General features: G+C 65.1%; 2 protein-coding genes across 3 annotated transcripts; both read left to right on the forward strand.

Moving 5' to 3' along the window:
* Window positions 1-1,198: 1,198 nt before the first annotated feature.
* OTOS (otospiralin) lies at window positions 1,199-16,367 on the forward strand. 2 transcript variants are annotated; one of them, XM_045845606.1, is made up of 4 exons: window positions 1,199-1,301; window positions 15,337-15,460; window positions 15,541-15,567; window positions 16,143-16,367. In XM_045845606.1, the coding sequence occupies exons 2-4, from the start codon at window positions 15,388-15,390 to the stop codon at window positions 16,325-16,327; spliced, it is 285 nt and encodes a 94-aa protein (XP_045701562.1). In that variant the 5' UTR covers window positions 1,199-1,301; window positions 15,337-15,387; the 3' UTR covers window positions 16,328-16,367. The 2 variants fall into 2 exon arrangements, with proteins under 2 accessions (XP_045701562.1, XP_045701561.1); XM_045845605.1 differs by lacking the exon at window positions 1,199-1,301 and adding an exon at window positions 14,966-15,092.
* Window positions 16,368-19,028: 2,661 nt separating this feature from the next.
* On the forward strand, window positions 19,029-22,622 carry COPS9 (COP9 signalosome subunit 9). The gene is made up of 3 exons (XM_045845607.1): window positions 19,029-19,181; window positions 20,605-20,677; window positions 22,401-22,622. Exons 1-3 carry the CDS (start codon window positions 19,119-19,121, stop codon window positions 22,436-22,438), a joined length of 174 nt encoding a protein of 57 aa, XP_045701563.1. The 5' UTR covers window positions 19,029-19,118; the 3' UTR covers window positions 22,439-22,622.
* The last annotated feature ends 651 nt before the right edge of the window (window positions 22,623-23,273 follow it).

Below are 23,273 nucleotides of genomic sequence, written 5' to 3' on the forward strand. Positions count from 1 at the left end.
GGAAAATCCGAGGGGACGTGAATAATTTCCAAAATGCATCAAATTAATCGGCACATGAAAACCTAGCCCACAGAAAAATTAATTTCAGATCCGTTAAATTCAGTCACGTGCTGTGAGTTTCCGGGAGGCTGAGCGCTGGACACTGACCCCATTTGCAGGACCGCGGTCCGATCTTAACTACATCTGTGCGCGCAGAATGGCCCTGACGACGCCCCCCAGCAGACCGCGCCATGGCAATGCGTCCTCCCGGCCTCTGCAGTCAGATTTCAGAATTTCGAGCGGACACACTGGTGGGAAGGCTCCGGTCGCTCAGACGTGGAGGCGGGACCGATTCCGATCTCTCCCTTACTCTGGGGACGGAGGGGAGGGTCTTTCCCAAGACCCATCGCCCCACAGGTTAGAAAGTCAACAACAAGCCAAAGCGTGGAGGAGGTGTTTGCGATGCACGTGACGGCAAGGAACGTGGGGAGAACGGGTCGGTGACAGACGTCTGGAACCCCTTGGAAGTCTGTCCCCGTGGCCGGACACCGTAAAGATGCCTCACAGAGGAGCAGGTCAGCGGGGACACCCGTCGAGGTGGGCAGCAGGTCGCCAGCCTCAAGGACAGCTGACCTGCGGTAGTGGCACCGTGTCCAGCTCAGGTCCCCTTTACTGGCCCCCCGGCTGCCGTCCAGCTGCCTGCTAACCCATAGCTGCCTCCCACCACCCGGAGAACTTTCTTTCCGGGGACACGCATAAGCCACCTCATCCCCAAGGGCCAGGCAGGGGCTAGCTGCCACAGAGACCACCCCTGGACCCCAGACCACGTCCCTCTCTCTCCGTCTCCTGGAGTCACAGGCACCCCCGTCTCAGGCTCTGCTTCTAGGGACACCAAGATGCACCCGAAACCCTGGCCCGCTGGGGAGGATGGCCACTAGCAACACACAGAAACGGGGGGCAGGTGGGCGTAGGGGAGTGGGAGCCCTGAGCACTGCTGGGGGGGGCGCACGTGCTGCAGCCGTGGGGGTGGGGGGCACCGCGGGGCGGTCCCTCCAGAATTAAACACCAGGTCTCCGTGTGACACGGCACCAAAGCAGAAGCGAGTCTAGGACAGACACCCGGAAACCTCGCCCACAGCCGTGTCACTCAGAGCCAGGAGGGGGCCGCAAGGCGGCGCTGGGGACGTCCAGTCCACGTGAGTCCCGCCCCCCGGCGCAGCCCGACTCAGCCTTGGGACGCGAGGAGGGGCCTGGAGGACAGCGTGCGGAGTGACAGGAGCCAGGTGCAGCCGGACGAACGCCGAGTGACCCCACGAGCACGAGGTGCGTGGGGCGGCCAGGTTCAGAGACAGAGTAGGACGGAGGGGGCCGGGGCCGGGGCCGGGGTGAGTGTTTACCGGGGACGGAGGTCCCGGTCGGGAAGATGGAAACATTCTACAGATGACGCTGGAAATGGTGCACATGACGTGAACGCACTTACGCTACTGACCTGTGCCCTTAAACATGGTAAAAAGGCAGATTATACGTCAGGTCTATGCCGTAGACTGAGTGGCATTGGGAGGTGGTCCTTGGGTACCTCGTAGGTCACGGGGCCACTCTGACCCTGCTGCCCGAGACAGAGAAGGAGAAGAGGGACAGGGGAAGGGGAGAGAGAGCATTTCCCGAAAGTTCTGTGTGGGTGGGGAAAGGGGCGGAGATACCCCGGGGGAGAAGCCAGGAGGAGAAGCTGCCACCGCCTCTGGGACCCCTTTTCCAGGCCCCCCCCCCCCAGTCCGCTCCCACCTCCTTAAAGAGCTCTTTCTCCGAGTCCGGCTGAGCCCTGCGGTGCCGGGTTGGGGCCCTGGCTTCTGTCTGTCCTCTGAAGCCGACCCGGCGTTCCTGGGCGCTGTCCCCTCTGTCCTGACACCAGTGGGTCGGTGATGTGCACGTGTCCACAGGAGGAATGGATGAGTGTCCACCCTCAACCCCTGGGTGACCTCTCAGAGTGGGGGAGCAGGCCTGAGCCCACCCAGGTGCCCTGACTCTGGCGGGGGTGGGGCGGGGAAGGGGCGGGGGGGATTTCAAGGGTGGGGTACCTGATCTGACATCATACCCATGGATCAAAGGTCCTCAAGTCCCATTTCAAATATTCACCCAATATACCGGGTCCACATTTATCAGAAATATTTTTTTAAGATTTTATTTATTTTTAGAGAGAGAGGAAGGTGGGGAGACAGAGAGGGAGAGAAACATCCATGTGTGGTTGCCTCTCACGCATCCCCCACTGGGGACCTGGCCCTCAACCCAGGCATGTGTCCTGACTGGGAATCGAACCGGCGACCCTTTGGCTCTCAGGCCTGTGCTCAATCCACCGAGCCACACCAGCCAGGGCCAGAAATATTCTTAGATCTCGCTATTTCCTCTGGTGTCACAAAGGATGCTCCGAACCCAGTGCTGTGAAGGTTTGCAGCTGCCGTCAGCGTGGAGCACCGCCACGTCCGGCTGGTGGGCACAGTCCCCGGCGGCCGCCAGCACCTCCGCCTCCTGGACGCGGGCCAGCAGCAGGCCGCGGGCTGCAGCGCCAGGCGCCGGCGCTCTGGGAGCCGTCGGGGAGGGGGAGGGGTTTCCGATCAGTGAGAAAACGTGGCCTCTGCAGACAGGAACCTGAGAAGTGACGGGACCGTGGGAGAAGGAAGCGCGAATAGCTGTTGTTAGGGCGACAGGGGCGTGCTTGTCTGTCACCTGTCGGAGGCAGGTGACGTGGGTGCAGTGGTGCGTGCCTTCTGGAGGGCCACCCGGTAACCCTTGAGAAGAGGGGCTCTGCTCAGCCTTCCACAGATCGTGACAAAGCAGCAGCCCGACAGGGGTCGGCGGTGTGTGTGACGCTGTTCGCAGCAACGACCGCTCGGAAGGGACCTGCGTGAGCGGGAAGAGAAGTCCCCACACCCCCCCACGAGGGGCACCGACCGACTCTGAAAGTCAGGGTGCAGGTGTGTGGCTTCTCCGGCTTCGGAAGCCGCTTGAGATGTATCCCGAGAGGAAGGAAAGCCTGACACAAAACAAAGTGCGTAACTGGAACGTACGACGTGTCTGATTCGTGTGCACGCAGGGCTGGGTGCGTGCAGACGGAGAGGCCCTGGCGGTCACCTCTGGAGGAGGGGCTGCGGGTGTGTACGTGACCGTGTTACCCTTCCTGCTCAGGGTCGCCCCACCTACCTGCCGTGAGCCTGGGTCGGGCTGTAATGAAAACAGACTCGGAGTCTCGCTGATGCTGTGGGTCGGGAATCTGGACTCCGGCGTGAGGTCTCTCGTGCGGCTGCGGTCGAGTGGCTGCGGCGGCCGTGGCCCCTTCTGAAGGCTCGGCCGGGAGACAGCCACCTCCTCGCTCACTCAGGTGGCCCCTGGCTGGACTCGACCCCCGGTGGGCTGTGGACCAGGGTCCTCCTCTCGTTCCCTCCACCTGCTGACTCGGCCCCGCAGCGGCTCCCTTAGGAAAACCAGGTATCGGGGCCGGAGGGGGCCGGCGAGGCAGAAGCCGCGCCTCTTACACTCGCTCCCCAGAGGGGCCCCAGCCACCTAAGTGTGCCGAGGTCCCTTAGTGAGAAGCAGCTCACAGGTACCCCACGCCCTGGGGGGGGGGGGGCGGGGGCTGCACAGGCTGAGAAGAAGTTGGGGTCACGGGGGCCACTCTGAGACCCCCTCTGTAGCAGGGAAACTCTTCCCCGGGGAGCAGACACTCCCCAGCTGCAGCCCAGTGTTCCCAGGAGCCTCTGGAGGCTTCCGCTGGAGGACACAGACGCAGGCTCGGGCCCCTCAGGCCCCCCAGGCCCCCAGCACCCGGGCTCTCACTAAGGGTGGCTCCCACGTCTCCCCTCACCTTCAGGTGCCGGAACCTGCTTTCTGCAGGTCCCGCAAGGGGGAAAGGCAGTTCGACACGGGCTTTTGTGACATTCAGGCTGAAGTACCCCAGGGCTCACACTCCTCGTCATGGTGAGGCAGGAGGTGAGAAGATTTTCAAGTTTCATTTCGATCAAGGTGGCATCCACTGGGGAAAACCCGCCAGGTCACCCGGAAGAGGGTTTCACAAGTCTCGCGTCCTGGGGAGACTTAATTAAAGCTGTGAAAACAGGGCAGGGACCACACGCGCGACAGGGAACCAGCACGGGGGGAGCGGTGGGCGCATCTGCCGCCGTGGCCCAGAGCACCTGGCCCTGAGGTGCAGACAGGTTGCCACCGGGAGTCCTGACCGCTTGCCCTCCTGCCAGGCCCCTTTCCCTCTTCTCTGCCCCCCCCCACCGCCCCACCGCCCCCCCTCTCCCGGTTCGACCGTCACTCCTCTGCTTCCTGTCACTTCCTCTTGGATTGGAAACTGTGTCCCCTCGGGTCTCCGCAGAGCCCCCACGCCCGTGCCCGGGGTGCGGGTGGTCCTGTCTGCCCCTCGGGGCGGAGTGCGGACTTGGAGGCACCAGAGCGCAGAGATGTGGCGGGCGGGGACAGCGGGCAGTGAGCAGAGGCCCGCGGAGGCACAGGTGGCGGCGACCTCGTCGTTCCGTTCTGTCTGCAGTCTCCCTGCCACGCGGTAACTTATGGGTCCCGCTCCTGCGTGGTTCTCATCGATCTGGGTCTGCGCTTCCGACCAGGCTGGGCGCGGCGGGAGCCCCTCCAGGGCGCACCCACGTGGCAATCACACGTGGCGCGCGCACACGGCGCACCCACGTGGAACGCAGGTGGTGCGTCCAGCACGCTTCCAGCAACGGCCTGTGTCCTGCACTGGCTCATCTCGGGCTGCAGGGGGCGCCGGAGAAAACCCGCGGACGTCCCTGCTCCATTTCCGTTTCCGGTGCGGGCCTCGGTGTCCAGCGAGGCAGACCCCGAAGCCGCCGAGGCCGGGGTGCTGGGCGCAGAGTTCTCGCAGCTCCACACCGGACGTGGTTGTCCGGGGACCTCGCATTCTGCGGCCGCGAGCCGTCCCGATGCGGCCGCGGAGGCGAGTGAGCTGGGGAAGCGGGCGTGCGCGCGCACGCGCGGCGGCAGGGCCGGGGCGGGACACCGCGTTCGGGGAGAAGACGACCCCCCCCCGCCCCCCGAAGTGGAGAGCCCTCCAGCGGTGCCTCCCGGCTGAGACGGACAGACGCCAGGCCGCAGGCGACCGTGCGAAGGTGTTCAGTGCAGCACTGCTTGTGACCCGGAAAAAGCGGGGGTGTCCGATGGGCACTTAACGCCCCCCCTCTCCGCGGCGGGGGGCCGAGCGAGCAAGCAGAGCGCCGGTGAGGACGGAGCGGGCATCATGGCAGGACGCGACCGACGTGCACAGGACGCCGCGCGCCAGGGCCGCAGCCCAGGCACCCTCTCCGAGGGCGCCTCGGAGCCGGGGTGGACGCCCCGGGCCGTGAAACGGGCCCGACACATCCGAAGAGAGTCAGGGACTGCAGAGCGTGCTGCCTGGCCCGAGCGGGGCTGAGAATAGACACCGGCGGCGGAAGGCTATCCAGAGAATCCGCCGGTATTTGGGAGCTAAAGGACGCTTCTGGGTGCCCCATGCTTCAAAGAAGAAACAAAAAGGAAAGTAAGAAAAGATTGTGAGGGGAATGAAAACGAAAGTGGAGCGTGTCAAAGGCGGCGGGGATGCCGCCGAAGCAGCGCTTGCTGGGCCAGAACGCCTGTCCTGCCTGTCCTGGAATAGCAGCCGGCGGGCCCCACCCCCGCCGCCGCAGCTTGTGTCTGGGAAACCGCGGGGGGCGGTGGGGGGGGCATGAGCTGGCTCAGGGTGGGGGTGGGGAGCTGGAGAGCACAGCGAGAACCGATGACACGCGAGAAAAATAAGTGGAGGAGCTCTGCGAGCGAAGCCGGTCCTGAGAGTGGATCAATGAAAGCGATAAATCTCCGGTCGGGCGGACCGGGAGGAAAAGGGAGAAGACAAATGGCCGATACCAGGAACGAGGAGCTGACACTGGGACAGATTCTCCTGACGTTGGAAGGATGGAAAGGGAACATCGTGAGCAGCTTTGTGCTGCTCCGACAGTGACCTCTCCGCTGTCTTTGAGGCCAGGCCCGCCGGTCCGGGGGCGCTGGGGCACGGAGAGAGGGCGGGGAAGGCACTGGGCAGGGCTCCCGCAGGCCGCTGTGCCCCGAGCCGGGAGGCAGCGGGTGCAAGGGCGGGGCTGACGGAGGAACCTGTTGGCAGCCCCTCAGAAATGGATCCCACCGCGGGCATAGGGCGAGTGGACCCGTGCGCACAGCCGCAGACTCTGCGGCTGCCGCTGGACGGGTGAGGCCGACTCCGTGGTCTTCACTCGGAGGCCACCCTGGTCCAGAGGCACCTCGCAGACACACCCTGACACCGGGTGAGCCCCGTCAGGGGGACACGGGAGGGAGCCCGGGCTGTGGTGGGAGGGGGCTTGCCGATGCCTTGCTGAGCCCCGAGGCCTCCACTTCAAACGGTCTTCCGAGCAGCTGCTGGCTGCCAGGCCTGGCCTCCCTCGTGGGGGCACACACAGCTCAGCAACCCGGCACCAGAGGGCTCCTTCTCGGGGTCGTGGGACCTCTGCCCCGCCCCTCACCCAGGCGGACCAGCGCAGCGCTGGCAGGACCGCCCCCCCACCCCTAGCTCATCGCTGCCCCAGGACTGCCAGTGACATCGCCCGGCCTCTGCCCAGAAGGGACTGCACCCTCATCAACGTGTCCTGAGAGGCCGCAGGTGCCCTCGGTGCTGGGCATGGGCAGCGGCGCCAAGACCAGGGGCTCGGCTGGCAGCCAGTAGAACGGCAGGGTTTGCTTTTGCCGTTTGCAAGCATCGTGGAAGCCTGGGACCGTACGCACCGGGGCCTTGGGGCCCTCTGGGACTTCGGGGCGGGTCCGCACCAGTGCTGCAGCTTCCGCCACTAAAGGCGTGTCCTTTGCCTGTCGGGGGCTCCTGTCTGGGGAGCCGGCCACAGCAAGTCAGACCACGAATACAGGAGACAGTCCAGGGTGCCAGCTGCATGTTGCTCGGAGTGACGAGGTCCCAGAAGCAGCCAGGTGCTCACTGATGGGGGGGGGCTGCTGAGGGAGCATGGCCCCAGGGGCATATGGCACCGTCTGGAGTCCTTTGGGGTTGTCTTGACTTGGGTTGGGACTGACATTGAGGGGGCGGAGGAGGCCAGGGCCACTGCTGACCTCCCACGCTCCTTCCTCCGCCTGGACGCATGGCCGAGTTGCGAGGCTGACTCGCTCCGTGCGGCAGTCCCACCGGCCACGGCCGGGGGGAGGAATGGTGGACTCCGACCGGGAGACCGGGCAGGGGCCGGAACGTAGCCCTCAGTGAGGAGGTGCCGTGGTGGACGGCTGCATGGGGCCCGCCCGTTTCTGCGGCACGAGATGCCCCCTCCGCGGCCTGGCACTCCAGGCGCTCGGCCGGGCCCGGCAGGAACCACAGAGGACCGCCCACACGGTCCTGACTCAGAGGACGCGTCACTCAGGGACACGGAGCAGCGGGCAGGGGTGTCACCTGCTTTCTTCTCACTGTACAAATACCCTGTGCCTGCGACGGGGCCCCGCTCACGGCACGAGAGGCCGGCACGGCCCCAGGAGCGGCCCGGGCTGCACTTCTGCTTCTGAGGCGGCGGCTGCCTCGGACACCCACGGAGACAGATTCAGTTCAAAGGGCACGTCCAGCCTTCATTCCGAGGGGCCGTTTGCGGCCCCCCTCACAGTACCTGCCCCTGATGAATCCCGAATCTAGGACGACCAGCTGGACGGGAGACGGGCAGCCTGCTGTTTATCAGCCTCGGTGGAGGGAGAGCCAGAATGGCAGAGGGAGGGGCGGGTGGCTGCCCAGCTCCCCACAGGGACACTTGAGACCGGGGAGCCCGGGAGCCCCAGGGCGGCGGGACGGGCCCTGCAGCCCGGATGCCTCCGCCTGGCTGAGAACCGTGCTGAGCCCCCGTTCCCATAAATCCGGCCTTTATGTGGCGATGAATAGGGCCGAACAAGGGGCCTGTCTCAGGCCGAGGAGGAGCCCGCCCAGCCTGGCCCCTCCCACAGTCCAGAGCCCCATCACAGTGGGCCCTGGGGCCTCAGGGCCTGTACACCTCGTGAAGATGGACAGACAGACAGAGGGTTGTGAGGGTGTCAGTGAGGACAGTCCTGTCCCCTGGGGCTGGCCCAGCCCCCTCCCAGACCACCAGAGGACTGCCTGTGGGCCTGGCTGGTGGCCACTGCCCCACTGTCCTGCTGTGGTGGGCACGGGCTGGCCCTTGGCTCTGGGCGATGTCTGCCCACTCTCCCCAGGACGGGACCCCTCCCCCTGACCCCTGGCCCAGGGCGGCCAGCCTCCTCTCCCACCGAAGCCCACCCTGCCGACGTCTGAGAAGCGACACCCGCCCCCACCGGGCGCCGCCGCCACCTCGTGCTGCCTGGGCGGCCGTGGTGTGTGGGCGGGCAGGTGGGCGGAGGGACTTTCTCTTGGACAGCGTCCCACCCTGAGACGCACACCACGGCCTGAGGGGCGCAGGGCGCCCTCCCCCAGACAGGCGTCCCCATAAAGCCCTTGTTCCCCAGACTGTCGTCACCCTGTCCCCTGCCCTTCCCCAGGTGAGGATGTCCCAGGGGACGGACCCTGCCGGAGGGGCCATAGCACCCGCTGACCTCCGTCAGCCCCAGGCCCCCATTCACTTGCACTGTGGACAGCAAAGCTGCCAGCCTGACCCCCAACTCACAGCCTGCCCCCCAGAAGCAGCCAGGTTCCCCCCAACAGCGGGGACCCCCCCAAACGGGACAGCCCCTAAGGACAGGTGGGGACTCCATGACGGCTGGTCCCACGGCCAGGCCACGGCGCCCGTGGCTTGGGGAGGCGGCAGTGTGCGTGTCACTGGGAAGGCATTTCCGGTGAACTCGCGTGAGCCGCCGTGGTGCGCGTGGGCCTCGCCCCATCTGTTGAAGAGTTACGAGAAAAGACGGAGGTCTCCGAGGAAGAGGGAATCAGGCTTCCAGTCTGTCTTTGGACTCACACCGCACGTCAGCTCCACCCCAGGCTGACGCCACCCTGCTCTGCAGGTTTCAACCTTGCCGGCCTCCTGATCCCAGGAACCGGTTCCTTAAATCAGCTCTCCCCGTCTCCCCAGGGCACACGTGTCCTCCTGCGGGCTCTGTTTCTCTGGAGAGCACTGACCAACGCACAGTTCGTGATGACCACCCGCTGCAGTGGTCCCCGGGACCTTCCTGCTGTGTCCCCCACCCCACCTTCCCTGGCTCTGCCTACGGACCCCCCTAGCCTGCCTCAGACCGCCCCTCTCTCCTGGCCATCCCTCAGGATGTCCTCTCTGAGCCAGCCCTGAGCCAGCCCTGAGCCAGCCCCCTAAATTCCCAGGAGAAACCTCTTCCCCGCCAGCCTTGCTGAGGTTGGGCCCTGTGCCCCAGCCACTGCGTGCAGAAGTCGGGGGTCCGACAGGGACACTCAGGGGCCTGCAGGGGCCGGGCTGGCCGCCCAGCCTAGGAGCCCGGGACAGCAGGAGACAGCTGGGTGTGGTGGGGCCTGCGGGGAAGCCTGCCCACCCAGAGCTTCCAAGTCCAGTGAAAACACATGCCTGTGAGGATGAAACCAAACACCTTGCCAGAATCCCCTCCCCCCGGAGGGCTGCTGCCTGGGAGGGAGAAGACCCCGGTCACAGGGCCCTCGGGGTTGGGGCGGTGTCTGTCCAGCTCGGGGGTCGTCGGCTCCAGGCCCAGCTCCCAGCTCCCGTCCATGCCAGTGCCTCTCCCGCCGCCCACCTGCCTCCCAGGACGACCGTGACCCTGCAGCCCTAGGGGGACGCCCCTTGCGAAAGGTCCCAATGCTCACTCCACATCCAGGGTGGGAGCCCCTTCTCACCGCGGCCTCTGCCTTGAGCCGTGGCCCCTGGCCAAGCCCGGGCTGGGGCCTCTGGCAGGCCCTGCGTACGGCTGCCAGGTCGGCCAAACTAACCTACAGGCACCTGGTTCATTGGAATCTCAAGTAATCAGTGAGCTCCTCCTAGCACTGGGGTGTCCGGTCTCCCAAGGGGTCCCCACGGCCGGACCCCACTCCACTTGGGACCCGGATCTCAGTGGCCCCGGGAAGCTTTCTCTCGGACTGAGCTGGTCCGAAATGCCCACAAATCGGAATGAAAGAAAGGAACGATTTGTAGGAGGCATCCTACGGGGCTTGAACATTTTAGCTTTGAAGCCTGTGTTGCACCTTTGCAGGCGGGGCTTCCCCGGCGTCCAGCCCAGCCTGCACACTCGGGGGAGTGGCGCCCCCTGGAGCCCGTTCCCGGCACGCTGGCCCTGGCTGGTTTCAGGCTAGGTTTCCGAGCCGGGACCGGACCTGCAGGGTCTCAAGTGCTGCCTCCCCCGGCGTTGGTTCCGGTCTCTCGGAGCCGGAGCCGTCCGCACCCAACGGGACGGCTTCGAGCGCGTCACCTCGAGCGGGCCTCTCCAGGGTAACCTGACTTCCATCCAAAAACTCCGCTTGTGTTCACTAGATGTCATGACTTTTAATTACATCCTTTCCTTAAAACGACAAGTGCGATCGGAAGCTGTGGGTCTGGGGACCAAACAGGTGACCGTGAGAGGTGTCCACTCGCCTGGTGGGAGCCAAGGGGCAGACCTGGGTGGGCCGCAGGGTCTGTGGGGGGAGGGTGGGGAGGACAGCACAGCCGGGCCCTGCCCAGGGGCCCGGGGACAGCTGCGTGAGCCGCGGAGCCCTCGCTCTCACGCCCGCGGGGTGGCCTGACCCCGGTTCCGTGCACTCGGTCCTCAGCCACCCCTGCCCACCACGCTGCCCGGTGCGATGCCAGACCTGGGCTCCGCGAGACGCTCAAGGAGCCACAGGCTCGGAAAGGAAGTGGCCAGACACACGGTCAAGCGGGAGGGTGGTGTCACCTGCTGGGAACCAGAACGTGGGACCGGCAGGGCCGGGGCGGGGTCTGGGAGCCCGCGCAGGCGCTCCGAGACCCCAGCCAGAGGCCGCGCTTGGTGTTCCTGAGCCGGGCGGCAGGGGGCGCCCCAGACTGCGCGATGGGAGAGCAGCGGCCTCACCTGGGGCAGGGGGGGCAGCAGAGCAGGGAAGAGTCCCCTGGCAACTACTCTGGCTCGCTCCCTTCCCCACGGCTGGCCGAGCCCCGCGGCCTGCCCTTCTCTCTGCGCTGTGAGCTCTGGAGGGAAGCAGGCAGTGTGGCCTTTGTCCACTCCAATCGCCAAGACCAGAACTTCTTTCCACGGCAAGCAGGTGGGGCTTTCAGGGGTGGCCGGCAACATCTGGGGGAGCAGGGCTCCAGACCCGCCTCCAGGCAAAGGGAGGCAGCCAGGCTTCCCAGCAGAGTCACCTGGGAGATTTCACCACCACCCACCTGGGCCGCACCTGGGCCCCACCTGGACCCCACCAGGACCCGCATGGCAGAATCCCACCCTAGGAGGCTGGGGGCTGGAAATCCCCAAGGCTTAAAAGCTTGGCCTGTGGTCCAAAATGTAGTCAGGGGTAAGAACCTCTGCTTTAGACAGTAGCTCCCAAAGCCCAGCCCGGGGCCTGCTCAGCACCCCTGGTAATGGGATAGAAATGCAGAGTCCTGGGCCTGGCCTGAGCTCTTGAATTGAGGCTCTGAGAGGCAGGGGCCCTGGGCTCTGCATTCTAAGGTATCCCCTAGGCGATTCTGCCCATGCCTCACTCTCCTACAGGTGCTCCAGGGGACACCCGCAGAGGGGCGCCTTGGCTGGGGTTTTGCTAGGAACGCAGAGTCCAGGGCTCTCCCCCAACCTGCTGAACCAGGACTGCGGCGGTCCGGCCGCAGCGGGGTCCAGGGGTTCCTGAAAGGTGGGTGAGGCGTCGGCGACAGGAGACAGACGACAGCACGCCTCAGAGGACGGTGACGCTCTGTTCCGTTCATTGCGAGTACAAGCAGGTTTTTATACTTTCATTTTTGGTAGTGATTGACATTTGCGATTAGGTAAAGCAGAAAAAAATCAATACAAAGGTAACCGGGAAAAATACAAAAATTCCCATAGATTCAATTATATTAAACAAAGATTATTTTAACCAGGAGAGCCATAAATCAGACAATTAGAAATAGCTGTACGTACAGAGTTTGAATGTCTTATTGTTTATTAAAGTTCTCAGAATTTGTCATGGGGCAAAAGGATACGCTAATTGAATAGAGGTTATAGGAAATTTATTATAAGGCCTTTGTGGTGTCTAACTTACCTATTTACCTTTTCTGTCTAAAATATTTCTCTATGTACCATGGATTCTGACTCCCCTGGTAACTCTTTCTACATGCTTAATTTATAATAGTTAACCAGCTTTTCTTATTTCTTTGCCTAATTCTATTTGATATATATTCCTATTCAAGATAAAGGCGGGGCTGTTACTCCAACAACTTTTAGACACTCAGGGGCTATTTCATTAGAGGGGATTTTATTCTTTGGTCAAGAAATTATTTTATACAACTTCATTGGAATTATGTGAATTAATAAACCTGAAATATAGATATCTAACAATCCCACCACCTTTTAATCTCCAAAACAAACAGGTAAGGAGAGATAAACAGGAAATTCAGCTACAGTAAACTCTTTTTATTTCTTAGTTAATAAACACCAGGGAGGTCTGCTTCGAGCTAGCCTTTCCATGAAATTTAGACTATTATAAGGCACTTGAACTTCATCCTTATTGACCATTCTAATGCCACCCTCATTATATGCTCCTGTATAAGGCAATGGGAGATCTGGAACCCTCTGGAGACCATTAGCTCCTTTTGGGGGATACCATCATTTGCCAATAATCTAATATGCTACCCAGGGGTATCTCTGGGCTGTGGGTAGGGGTCTATATAGTTTTTTTTCTTGTTTTCTAGAAAGACTCTTTGTATCTGTGGGTAAGGAACAGGCGTGGGAAAGTCCGCCAATAATTCAACCTACTGTAACTGATTCATGAATTCTTTTATGGGAACAATTGAGGATAATTTCTTACTCAGGTTTATAAGCTACTTGTTTAAAACAATCTGGGCATGATTTAATAGTCTAGGGAGAACTAGTTGTCCCTTCAGAATTTCCCTCAAAATCAATCATTGACTCTTTTCGAGCCTCTTTCTTCTCATGGCCTGTTCTTATGGGAATCAGAGTACAAAGTCAGACCATGATTGATATTAGCAAGGAAATTATTAAAAGCAATCCCCCCAAAATTACCGCCCCCCTTTGTATGCCACGCTCTCTTCCAGGAAGATGGATTCCTCGAATGCCCTCTTTCCATGGTCAGACCTTGTCAAAAAACGTGGTTGGAGGAGGGCGTGGCACAGGACCTGCATGTTAACAGGACCCCCGGGCAGTCTGCGGCTCTAGGGTCCCCACTGAACAGGAACAATACGGGACTGGGGGTGGGAACCCCAGCGGGGGGCGCTGCAGAAAGGCTGCTGGGTGAGGGACAGAGGGGTGTCTGACTTCTGGGGGAGGGGCCCTCCGGGAGGGGGAGGGTAGGGCCGTGTGCAGGCCAGCAAGCCAGGGAGGCTTGACGGGCTCGGGAGGTGTGTGGGGTGGGCATGGGCGTGGCAGCGGAGCTGCTAACAAAGAGGCGGACCCTGGGCAGCAGGTCAGAATGCTGAGTAACAGGGGCCTATTGGGGGCGGATTTGTGCAAGTGTGTATCCATGCACATAAGTAATGAACTAAGGGCAGTAGACACGCCCAGAAAGAAGAAACAACAGACACGCCCCCCCCCCACCATCGCTGCTCGGCGCTCCTTTTTCCCGCTACAGTGTTGCACCGAGTGGACAAAGATACAGCCCCTGGCCGTTTATTTTCACCCTTCACCTGGGCGGGGCCCTGAGGGCTGTTCTGACGAAGCTGGGGGCCTGAATCCCTACATTCCGCAGAGCCTCCTTTGCCCGGAGAAGCCGCCCGCCCTCCTGTCGGGGGGGTCAGGCCCCCTCACTGGAGACCCCACACAGTCCCCCCGAAGTTCTTGTCTGCAAGGGGCTGCTGCGTCCTCTCCGGGCCAAGCCCACCGCGTCTCTGCTGCTGGATCGAAGAGCAGATCCTGCAGTTCAGACGTGAGCTCCACGGCGAGGGACAAAGTGTGACCCCCGAGGTCACCACATGTGACCAATGATGGCATCGGAAACGCAGGGAGCAGATACGGGGGGATCGGGGCGGTGACAGAACATTGGGTGGGGCCGAGGGGTGGGCTTGGGCCCGCTCTGCGGAGGTCTGGGTGGAGGGGGGGAGGGGCTCGTTGGCAAGGTTGCTGATGCAGCAGGAGGCTGAGGTGCCTACGATCAGGTGCCCGAAGGCTGGGGGAGCCCCCGAGGTGTGTGCTGGGTGGATCTGTCACCTAAGCCCTGCTTGCCCCCCCCCCACCAGGTCCACCAACGATGAGCTGGGCACCGTGGCTGTGAGAGGGGGTCCCGGCTCCCCGGAAACCCTCTGTGGTGACTCGGGCGGACGGGGGGGGCGGACAGACAGCTGCCCTGGACACTCCCCTGGAGCCCGTGGGCGCGGGACCCCTCCAAGCAGGGCCGCCATCGTGGGTGTCACCGGAGCCTGACCCACGGAGACCCTGGCGCTGCTGCCGATGGAGCCCCGGGACCCGGGACAGCCAGCCCCTTCCTGACGCCGTGCTCACTCAGGCCGGCGGGCGCCCGCCTGCAGACACGAGTGGTCACCGGACACCCGCACTTGCTGCCTGCGTCTCCCTGCGGCCGGCCTGTCAGGGCTCCGGGGCGTCCCGGCCCCCGGCCCCCAGCCCCCGGCCCCCCGGGGGCAGCTCTGCGGTCCCCCTGCCCCTGGAGGGGGGGCTCCCATCCCCCATGGCAGGCTCAGAGACCCTTCTCTCCTGGCGGAGGGGGTGTGGGCTCACTCCGAGCACCGGTGTTGTTGTTGAATTCTTCCCTAAAACCCTTCGAAATGGCCCGAGCAAAGATGTTTTTCTCCCAATTTGACCTGCGGGTCGGATTCCAGGAGTGGCCGCCGGGACTGCGCTGCCAGCAGGGCGCCAGAGGCCCGCAGTCCTCTGGCGGGAGATGAAACAAAGTCAGCGTGACGGCTCCGGTGGGTGACGTCTCCATCCGCCTCCCGGCGGCTTATAAGGAGCAGCCGTGTGCCGGGGGCAGACGCCCGTCAGGCTGCAGGCAGAGGCTGAGGGGACGGGCGGCAGGTAACCCCGGGCAGGGCAGCCGAGGGGAGCAGTGCCCCGAACCGTCAGAATTAAACTGGCCGACAAAGCCTGGGGCTTGGCCTCGGAGTGAGGGCTCCAGGCCACGACGGTGAAGTCCTGAGAAAACTCGAGTCTTCTCGCCGGGCCGTGCTCCAGGGCTGCCCACTCGGGGGGGGGGGGGCGGGGGGAGGAGCTGGGGCCCCGGGGGGTGGGGGCCTCACCTTCCCGGTTCCTCCCGATGCAGGTGGACCCGAGCGAGTCGTCGGTCTGTCGGTCAGTTGGTCAGTGGGTGGCGATGCCCCTGGGGAAGATGAACACCTGCCTGCTGCCCGGGGTGGCCCTCTGCCTCCTGCTGGGGTCTCTGGCGGGTGAGTGGCCTGGGCAGCCGGGGCCCAGTGGGGTCCTGCCCGGGGCTCTCCTGGGTGACAGCTGTCCTCTCCTGTTGCAGGGGCCAAGCCGGTGCAGGACGAGGGAGGTATTGCATCCCTGACCCTGTCCTCGTCCAGGTGGGGGAGGGGGGGGAGGGGCTGGGTGGGCGCTGCTTCTTATTCTGAGAAGGGGGGGAGCCCCGGGTCAGCTGGCGGAGGGCCTGGGCCCCCTCCCCAGAGCACGCCCTGCAGGCCCCCGGGTACCCACCTCGCAGGAGGGAGCCAGACTCTGTGTGGTGTCGGGACCGTCCGAGTTTGGGGACACCGACGTTCCCCCCCTCACACCTGAGTCCTAGTGTGGTGCGGTAACATCCAGACTCCAGGACCGGGGATGTGAGGTCCCCTCTGAAATCCCACCGTGTCCCCACCCCACGGACCCCTCCCTGCTCAGTATGTACCGGACAGGGGCCCGACCTCCCCATCCCCGTCCGTCCCCCTCCTCTGTCCCTGACACCAGGGGTCAGGGCAGGGCCTGGGGCGTGCCCCACAGCTCCTCGGAGGATCTGGGCTGCCCCAGGGGGTGCTCCCAGCCGGGGAGGGGCTCTTCACTGCGCTGGTGCTGCGGGGGCCCCCGGGGAAGGGCCCCGGCGCGGCCCCGAGCGAGGCTCCGTGTGTCTTTCAGACGCCTACGCCGAGCCGCCGGCCATGCCCTACTGGCCCTTCTCCACCTCCGACTTCTGGAACTACGTGCAGTACTTCCAGACGCTGGGCGCCTACCCCCAGATCGAGGACATGGCCCGCACCTTCTTCGCCCACTTCCCCCTGGGCACCACCCTGGGCTTCCACGTCCCCTACCAGGAAGAGTGAGGCCCCCCGCCGGGTGCCCTGGCCGCCAATAAACTCCTGACCTAAGTGCACAACACGCGAGTAGTTGTCTTTGGAGGCGCAGCTGCACTCAGGACCTGGGAGCTTCTCGCGTGTCCCTGCTGGTGGACACGTGACATCAGTGGCGGCGGCTCTGGTCAGGATGTGCTGCTGTGTGTCACCCTCCCGTCCTCCTCATCACGCCCCTGGAGGGGCGCCGCAGGTCCCCCGGAGTGTAGGGGCGGGGGAAACGGAGGTGAAGAGACACCAGGGAGCTGCCTGACTTGTGGACGGGACTCAGGTCCCGTCCAGACAGCTGCTCCCCCAGCCCTTGTCCTTGGCCACTAAGCTGGGCAGCAGCCAGACCCGCAGCGGCCACCCCGGGGCTGGAGGCCCTGCCCAGACGGCCACCCTCATGCTCGGCGCATCCCCGAGAGCCTCTGGCACCAGGGCAGCCAGAGCTCCTCCTGGGAGGAAGGGCCGGGGTTGGGTGTGTGCGCCCTGTGCCCGGAGCCCGGGCTACTGGTTGTGTGCATCAGAGGTAGGGAAAGGACGGCGGGCGGCGTGGCCAGTGTCCCCGGGGACCATCCTCTGGCACAGGTGTGGCCGCCGTGCAGGTGGTGAGGCCTCCCCGGCTGCCGTGTGAGCTGGAGAGCCCCCGGCTCACACCCTGTCAGAAACGGAGCGAAGGGGCGGCAGCCAGCGCTGCAGTGGAAACAAAAGCGTAGGAAGTTTGCTATCTCTGTAACTGCAGATGCTGCATTTGGTCCAGCACCTAATTACAGGAATGGTGACGCCTAACCGGAAATACGTGGGGCTTGGTGAAACGTGCGCGTCACCTGCTAGATTTGGGCGGAGGTGGGTGATGGATGGGGTTTCGTCCTGCGTGCAGTCCCAGGGGCTTGGCCGGTGGCCCCTGAAGGTCACTGAGCCGCCGCTGCTGCTCGGAGCCTCGCGCCAAGTGTCTCAGGAGAGGCCATCGTGCAGTTCTCGCAGCAACAGAGTGGGGTGGTGGGACCCTCCCCAGGCCCGGGCCCAGACACCAGCCGGTCTTCGAGGGACCCAGAGACCAGGGAGGTGGCCGAGGTGCCCCGAGCAGGGGCGGGTGCCTCTGAGGGCACCCTGCGTGCTCCAGCCCTCCCGGAGGCAGCCAGGCCTGTCGCCTCCACTGGTTCCTCTCCCTGGGGCCCGGGTTAAACTCTCAAGGGAAGGACTGTTGGCCCAGCCGATGCTTTTGGGAAAAGCAAATACGTTCTTTGTCTCTCCCCTCCCTCCCTTGAGCTAGTTTGAATTTGGTTTCTGTAAATTAACTGCAAGACCCGGACGTGAGGATTGGTCGGAAGCTCCCACTGGGGACAGCGGCGCCTGAACCATGCGCACGGGGCCAGACACCTGAGGGCAGGATCTCCGTGACGGCGACCTGCCTGTCAGTCCGTGTGTGTGTGTGTGTGTGTGTGTGTGTGTGTGTGTGTGAGAGCAGTTGCCTTCCACGGGACACTCGTGGCCCCGGTTACGACAAGCACTACGCCCTAGCATGCTGTTCAGAAGGACCACAACCCTGGGTGCCTTCCTGGGTGGACCCCTCGGTGCCCTGGCCAGAACCACGTCCCCTCTCGGGTGCCAGCAGCACCCACAGCTGCCCTGGGACACACGGCCCGGCTGCGTTTATGGGTGTCATGAGGGCCCCGCTGACCCTCCCTCTTTGCTCAGAGGAAGAAACCTCCACCCCCAACAATCACCCTCAGCAGATCCCCCGCCCCCCAGGCTGCCCACCTTGCAGCTCCTGGGACGTCTCACACCGGGGGTTCAGGACTCCCACCTGGCTGTGACCCCCCCCCCGCCCCCCTGCATTCGCCCGGGCGCACAGCAGGCTCAGCTCCCTTCCGTGCACCCCTCCCCCTTGGCGCCCCCTCTCGGCCAGACCACGCGGGGCCCGGGGCTGCTTCTGCGTGCCAGCCGTTGTGACCGACGCCGCCGCTGTGAACCCGGGCGAGCGCAGTATCTCGGACCCGCCTTCGCGCTCCTCGGGGTGCGGGCCCGGGAGTGGGGTTGCTGGGCCGCACGGGGGCGACGTTTAATTTCCGAGGACCCTCCCTCCCGGTCTCCGCAGCGGCGGCCGCCCCGTTGTCCATTCCCGTCGCCGCGCGCAGGGTCCCCGCGTCCCCGCGGGCCCTGGGAGTTTCTGGGGTGCGGTCCCCGGGGGCGTCCGTGCTGGGGCGCATCTCGCCCGGGGCGGGGGCCAGTCGCGTGTCCTCCGCGGAGCAGCGTCCGCCCCGGTCCTCGGCCCGCGTTTGAACGGGGCCGTTTGCTGCTGAATTTTAGTTCTCTGCACGTTCTGGACCGTGATTCTGAAGTCAGATACGTGGTTGGCAACTCCTCCCCCCATTCTGGGGCTGCCTTCCCACTACGTTGGCCGTTCCCATTCTTTTTTTTTTTTTCCCTAAATGCCTAACTTTATTTTTTTGTAATTAACTTTATTGACCATGCTGTTGTATTGACCATGCTATTGCAGATGACCCCACACACTCTTTAATGAGAATTCTCTGTGCCCGACCCTTTGGGCTGACCCGTCTGGGGCCGCGGGCCACGCGGGTGTCACTGAGCGGCGCCCCTTGGGCCGCTCCAGCGAGGACGGGGGCCGGTGCTGCGGGTCCGGGCCGCTGGCCGGAGGGAACCATAGAGGCGGCGGTCCTCCGGCGCCTACACCTGCCGCGGCGGGGCGCGCCCCGGAAGAGGGGGCCGGCGGGCCGGAAGTGGGCCGGGGCGGGGGAGGCCCGGAGCGCCGCGGGGCGAGATGAAGCCGGCTGTGGACGAGATGTTCCCCGAGGGCGCCGGGCCCTACGTGGACCTGGACGAGGTGAGGCGGGCGGCCGCGGGCCGGGCGGAGCGGAGGCCGGGGCTGTGGGGCGGGAGGAGCGGCAGGCCGGCGTCCCGGCGCCGCGGGGCGCGCGGGCAGCTGTCGGGGCGACGGAGGCCGGGGCCGTGCTGGCGGCAGGTGGCGCGGACGCGCATCCCGCGGGCAGGCGGGGAGCCTGGAGCGAGGCCGGATCCCGCACCGGGAGCCGCAGAGGCTGTTTGGCACCACGTGACCCTGCCCGCGGACCGGAGGTTTTGCTCGGGGGCCCTGTTCTGCGATCACACGGGGGTACGAGGCGGCCTCGCGCGCGTGCCCCCCGTCGCGATGGCCCTGTCTGCCGCCCGGCTCAGCTCCCGGTGCCAGGCCCGCCGCCGAGGTCAGCCTCGTATTCCGAAAGCCCGGGGCAGCCGCAGTCCGCGCCGGCACGTGCGGGCCCCGCGCCGACTGCACACCCGCGCGGGTGGAGAGGTGGAGGGACCCTGACTTCAGCGCTCTCCCGCCTGCGGAAGGCCCAGCAGGGGCAGAGAGCCGGACTGCAGCCACGCGCTGCGCGGGCCGTGGGCCAGGTGGACGACGGTGCAGAGAGGAGGCCCGCCGAGGCCCTCCCTGTGGGCTGGCTGGGCTCCCCGCACCCACTCAGGGCACTTCCACTGACCCAGGCTGCTCAGGCCTGTGTTCAAGCCCTGGGCCGCATGGAACCACTGGGGGGACTGAGAGTCTCCGACCCGGAGAGTTTGGGGAACAGGAGCCTGGAGGGGTCTGACCAAAGAGGACACTGGTAGGTGGAGGCAGGGACAAGCTCCACCCAGCCCATGGCTTGTGGGGAAGGGCAAGGGGGGAGGTGGAGAATCCCAGGCTTTGGGGACACAGGATATGCTCACCGACTGAGCCTGGGGGCCAGTGGTGCGGGTGCTGCCTGAGGGTGCTGCCTCCCGGCTCCGCTCCAACCTCGCCCTGTGGCCAGGGTGGAGCCTCCAGGTGCTGCACTCACCAGGTAGCCAGCTCTGGGTGTGGCCCGGTGTTGCTGCCACCACGGAGTTGTGGCAGGGGCAGGTCCCCGGAGGTCACGGTTTAGTTCTCAGAAGGAGCAGAGTAGCCCCCGGGCTCAGCGCTGTGAGCAGCTGTGGGCACCCGTGGGCTGTGGGGGCGCCCGGCAGGGCTGTGGACCCGCAGCTTGGGGGCCGGTGGAGAAGTCGTGCTGGGGACAGTGGCAGGGCCCTCCGAAAGGCAGGGGAGAGACCCAAAACACGTCCACCTCCATCCCATCTGCTTCCTTCGCCTCTGGCCTGCGCACTTCTCCGGCTCTGACCCTCTGGCTGTGGGCAGTGGCGGGCAGTGGTGGGCAGTGGCGGGCAGCGGTGTGGGCCCTGGACGGCCGCCCTCTGAAACCGAGGCTCACTCGCCCGTCCTCTCCCTTCCGCAGGCCGGAGGCAGCACGGGGCTCCTGATGGACTTGGCGGCCAATGAAAAGGCGGTTCACGCGGACTTCTTCAACGGTGAGGGTGCGGCCGGGGCGCCAGCTTCAACCCGGACGCCCTTCCGCAGGCCGTGCAGCGCCTGGGCGACAGGAGTGGTTTGGGCCGAGGGACAGGAAAGCCGGACCCCGTGCCGTGCGCAGAACACAGCGGGTCTGTGTGACGCGGCGGCGCGGCTGTCGGCTCTGGCCATCAGCCCTGTCACTCAGGAGGAGAAAATAGCAGGAAATTGCTCCCAGCTTCGCATTCCAGGCGTCGGGCCTGAGCCGCAGACGTGTTCCTGGGTCTGGGCCTAGCCTGTGCGGCGCGGGCACGGGACCAGCTGCCTTTCTCCTCCCGCTCCCCCCACCCCACCCCAGGGGTGGGCTTTCTCACCTTCCATTCGCCACGGGCCCTGGCCTTGTGCTGCCCGCACAGAGGAGCCGCTGCTCTGCGGCCTCCGGGACCGGGCCCCAGGGTGCTCACGCCTGCGGAGCCGGGCGGGAGAGCGGGTGTGCAGTTTGACCGAACGTCGGTGGGGGGCTGTCCCGGAGACCCGCACACATGACCTGGGGCTGTGGTCCTGGGTCGTCGGGTTCCTCGAGAGCAAGTTTCTGCGGGTGGTGTTCACTCTCCCCAGGGGTCCCATCGTCAGCAGAAACGCAGGGTTTCCTGGGGGAGTCGAGTGGTGTCTTCTCCCTCCGTCACCCTTCCTTAAACCAGGGTGGCTGCCACCGCGGAGCACTGTCGCTGGTTAGTGGCAGCTAGGCTGTCACCTCGCCACGTTGGTGTCCAGCGAACCCGTGACCCTCGGGGGCCTGAGTCCAGGCTGTTTCCCGGCTGCTTTTTAGCCCGTCGCTGCCTGAGGGAGGACCAGGCTGCCCGCTGGGGACAGACTTCCCAGGGAGCCCGGCTGCCACCACGCCCTGAGAGAACGGGGGTGGGGGGGGTGACACTGGGGCCGAGCCCGGAGAACAGAGCCCGGAGAACAGAGCAGCACGTCTCTCCGCTCCCAGCAGGAGGGGAGCGACCCCCGAGGGGGCAGGGTGCGAGCCTTCCCCGAGCTGCTCACACCGTGTGGCTCGGCCCGTAGGACTGTGACCTCTGACACCTGACACCGCACGACCCTCTCGCATGTCCTGATGCCCCTTCCGGAGCCTGGCGCACCCTCCGCCGGCTCGTGGCTTTGAGCATGTGTCGGGGGTTGGCGTGCTTTCCTAGCGGGGTCCCGACGGGAGCACGTCTGGGAGGCGCCCGGGCAGACCTTTGGGGGGGCGTTGAGCAGCAGGAGCAGTGCCGGCTCCTCTCCCCGGGTCGGGTGGACAGGGAGGGACGCAGGGGGGCGCCGTGCCAGAGCCCGACAGCCCCCCCACCCGTCAGCTGGTGAAGGCCCCATGTTCAGAAGCCGTCACTTGAGTCCGAGTGGACTTCCGATGGGGCCCCTTCCAGGGCCTTCCCACTCTGGGACCGAGGTCCCGGTGCCCTGCGTCCCAGAGCGATTCGGCGTGAGACAGGGCGGGGGCGGTCCTGGGATGAGGCCCCTGACGGTGTTCCTGGGAGCGGGCCACCAAGCAGAGGCCCAGGGGGTGTCCGGTCAGTGCGGCCAGGCGAGGTCTCCGTCCTGCCCCGGGTTGGGGAGACCTTCGCTGCACTGGGCCGTCCAGCGTTTCCCTGTGCTCCCAGCGACCACACTCTTCCTCTCGGGTGGTTTCTTCCATCATCTGCCTGTCTGCCCCGTGAACGTGTGGTTTTCTCCCCCATGCAGATTTCGAAGACCTCTTCGATGACGACGACATCCAGTGAGGCGCGGGGCGCGGGGCCAAGCCCGAGAGACATGATGACGCGCCGGCTCTGGAGCCCGTGCGGTGCCCCGGGCTGGAGGACACGGCTCCCCGGGAGGGAGGAGGGAGTCGGCCCCGTGGGTGAGCCCGCCCCCTCTGGACGGGCCAGACGCTGTCCTCGCTGCGATTAAAGAGTGATGCCGCCACTCGTGGGTGACTCTCATTCTTGCGTCCGAGTGACCAGTCCCGTCCCTCAAGGTCCCCGCGTGCTGGCGTGCGGAGCCCTGAGGCCAGTCGGCGCGGGTGGAGTCCGGTGAGACCTGTGGGCCGGGCGGGGCCCGCGGGAGCCCCGTGGGTCACACCACCAGGACCTGATACCGGGGCATGGCTGCCCGCCCCCCGCCCCCTGCTCCCCCCGGCCCCCTGCTCCCTGCCGGAGCAGGACCTCGTGCGCACCGCTGCCCCCAAACCTGAGGCCGCACAGAGCAGGACTGGGGGAGTGCCAACAAAGAGCCGCCTTCGGTGTGGGGAGTGTGTGGGGGTCCACTAGGGGGAGTGTGACGTCCAGGGGGACTCAGCGCCCAGGAGGTTTGGGGCTTTTTTAAGTTCCACGCTGCCCCAGCCCAGCAGTGCAGAGCGGCGATCAAGACTGAGACCACCGTTCAGATCCGTCTCCGAGTGAGGATGCGTCCTCACCAGGAAGCCGCGGCGTCCCAGGGCGAGCAGAGCCCTCCTCTGGGCGGGGGGGACTCAGCCCCTCTGGGAGGGGCCGTGTCGGCGGCGACCAGGGCAGCTTTGTGAGCCTGGCCGGGATGGGCCCGTCTGGGGGGCTGCACCCTGGCTCAGCGCCGCCGGGA

The sequence above is a fragment of the Phyllostomus hastatus genome, unplaced genomic scaffold, assembly GCF_019186645.2.
Source record: "Phyllostomus hastatus isolate PE091 unplaced genomic scaffold, TTU_PhHast_1.1 phas_contig_477, whole genome shotgun sequence".
Classification (NCBI taxonomy): Eukaryota; Metazoa; Chordata; class Mammalia; order Chiroptera; family Phyllostomidae; genus Phyllostomus; species Phyllostomus hastatus.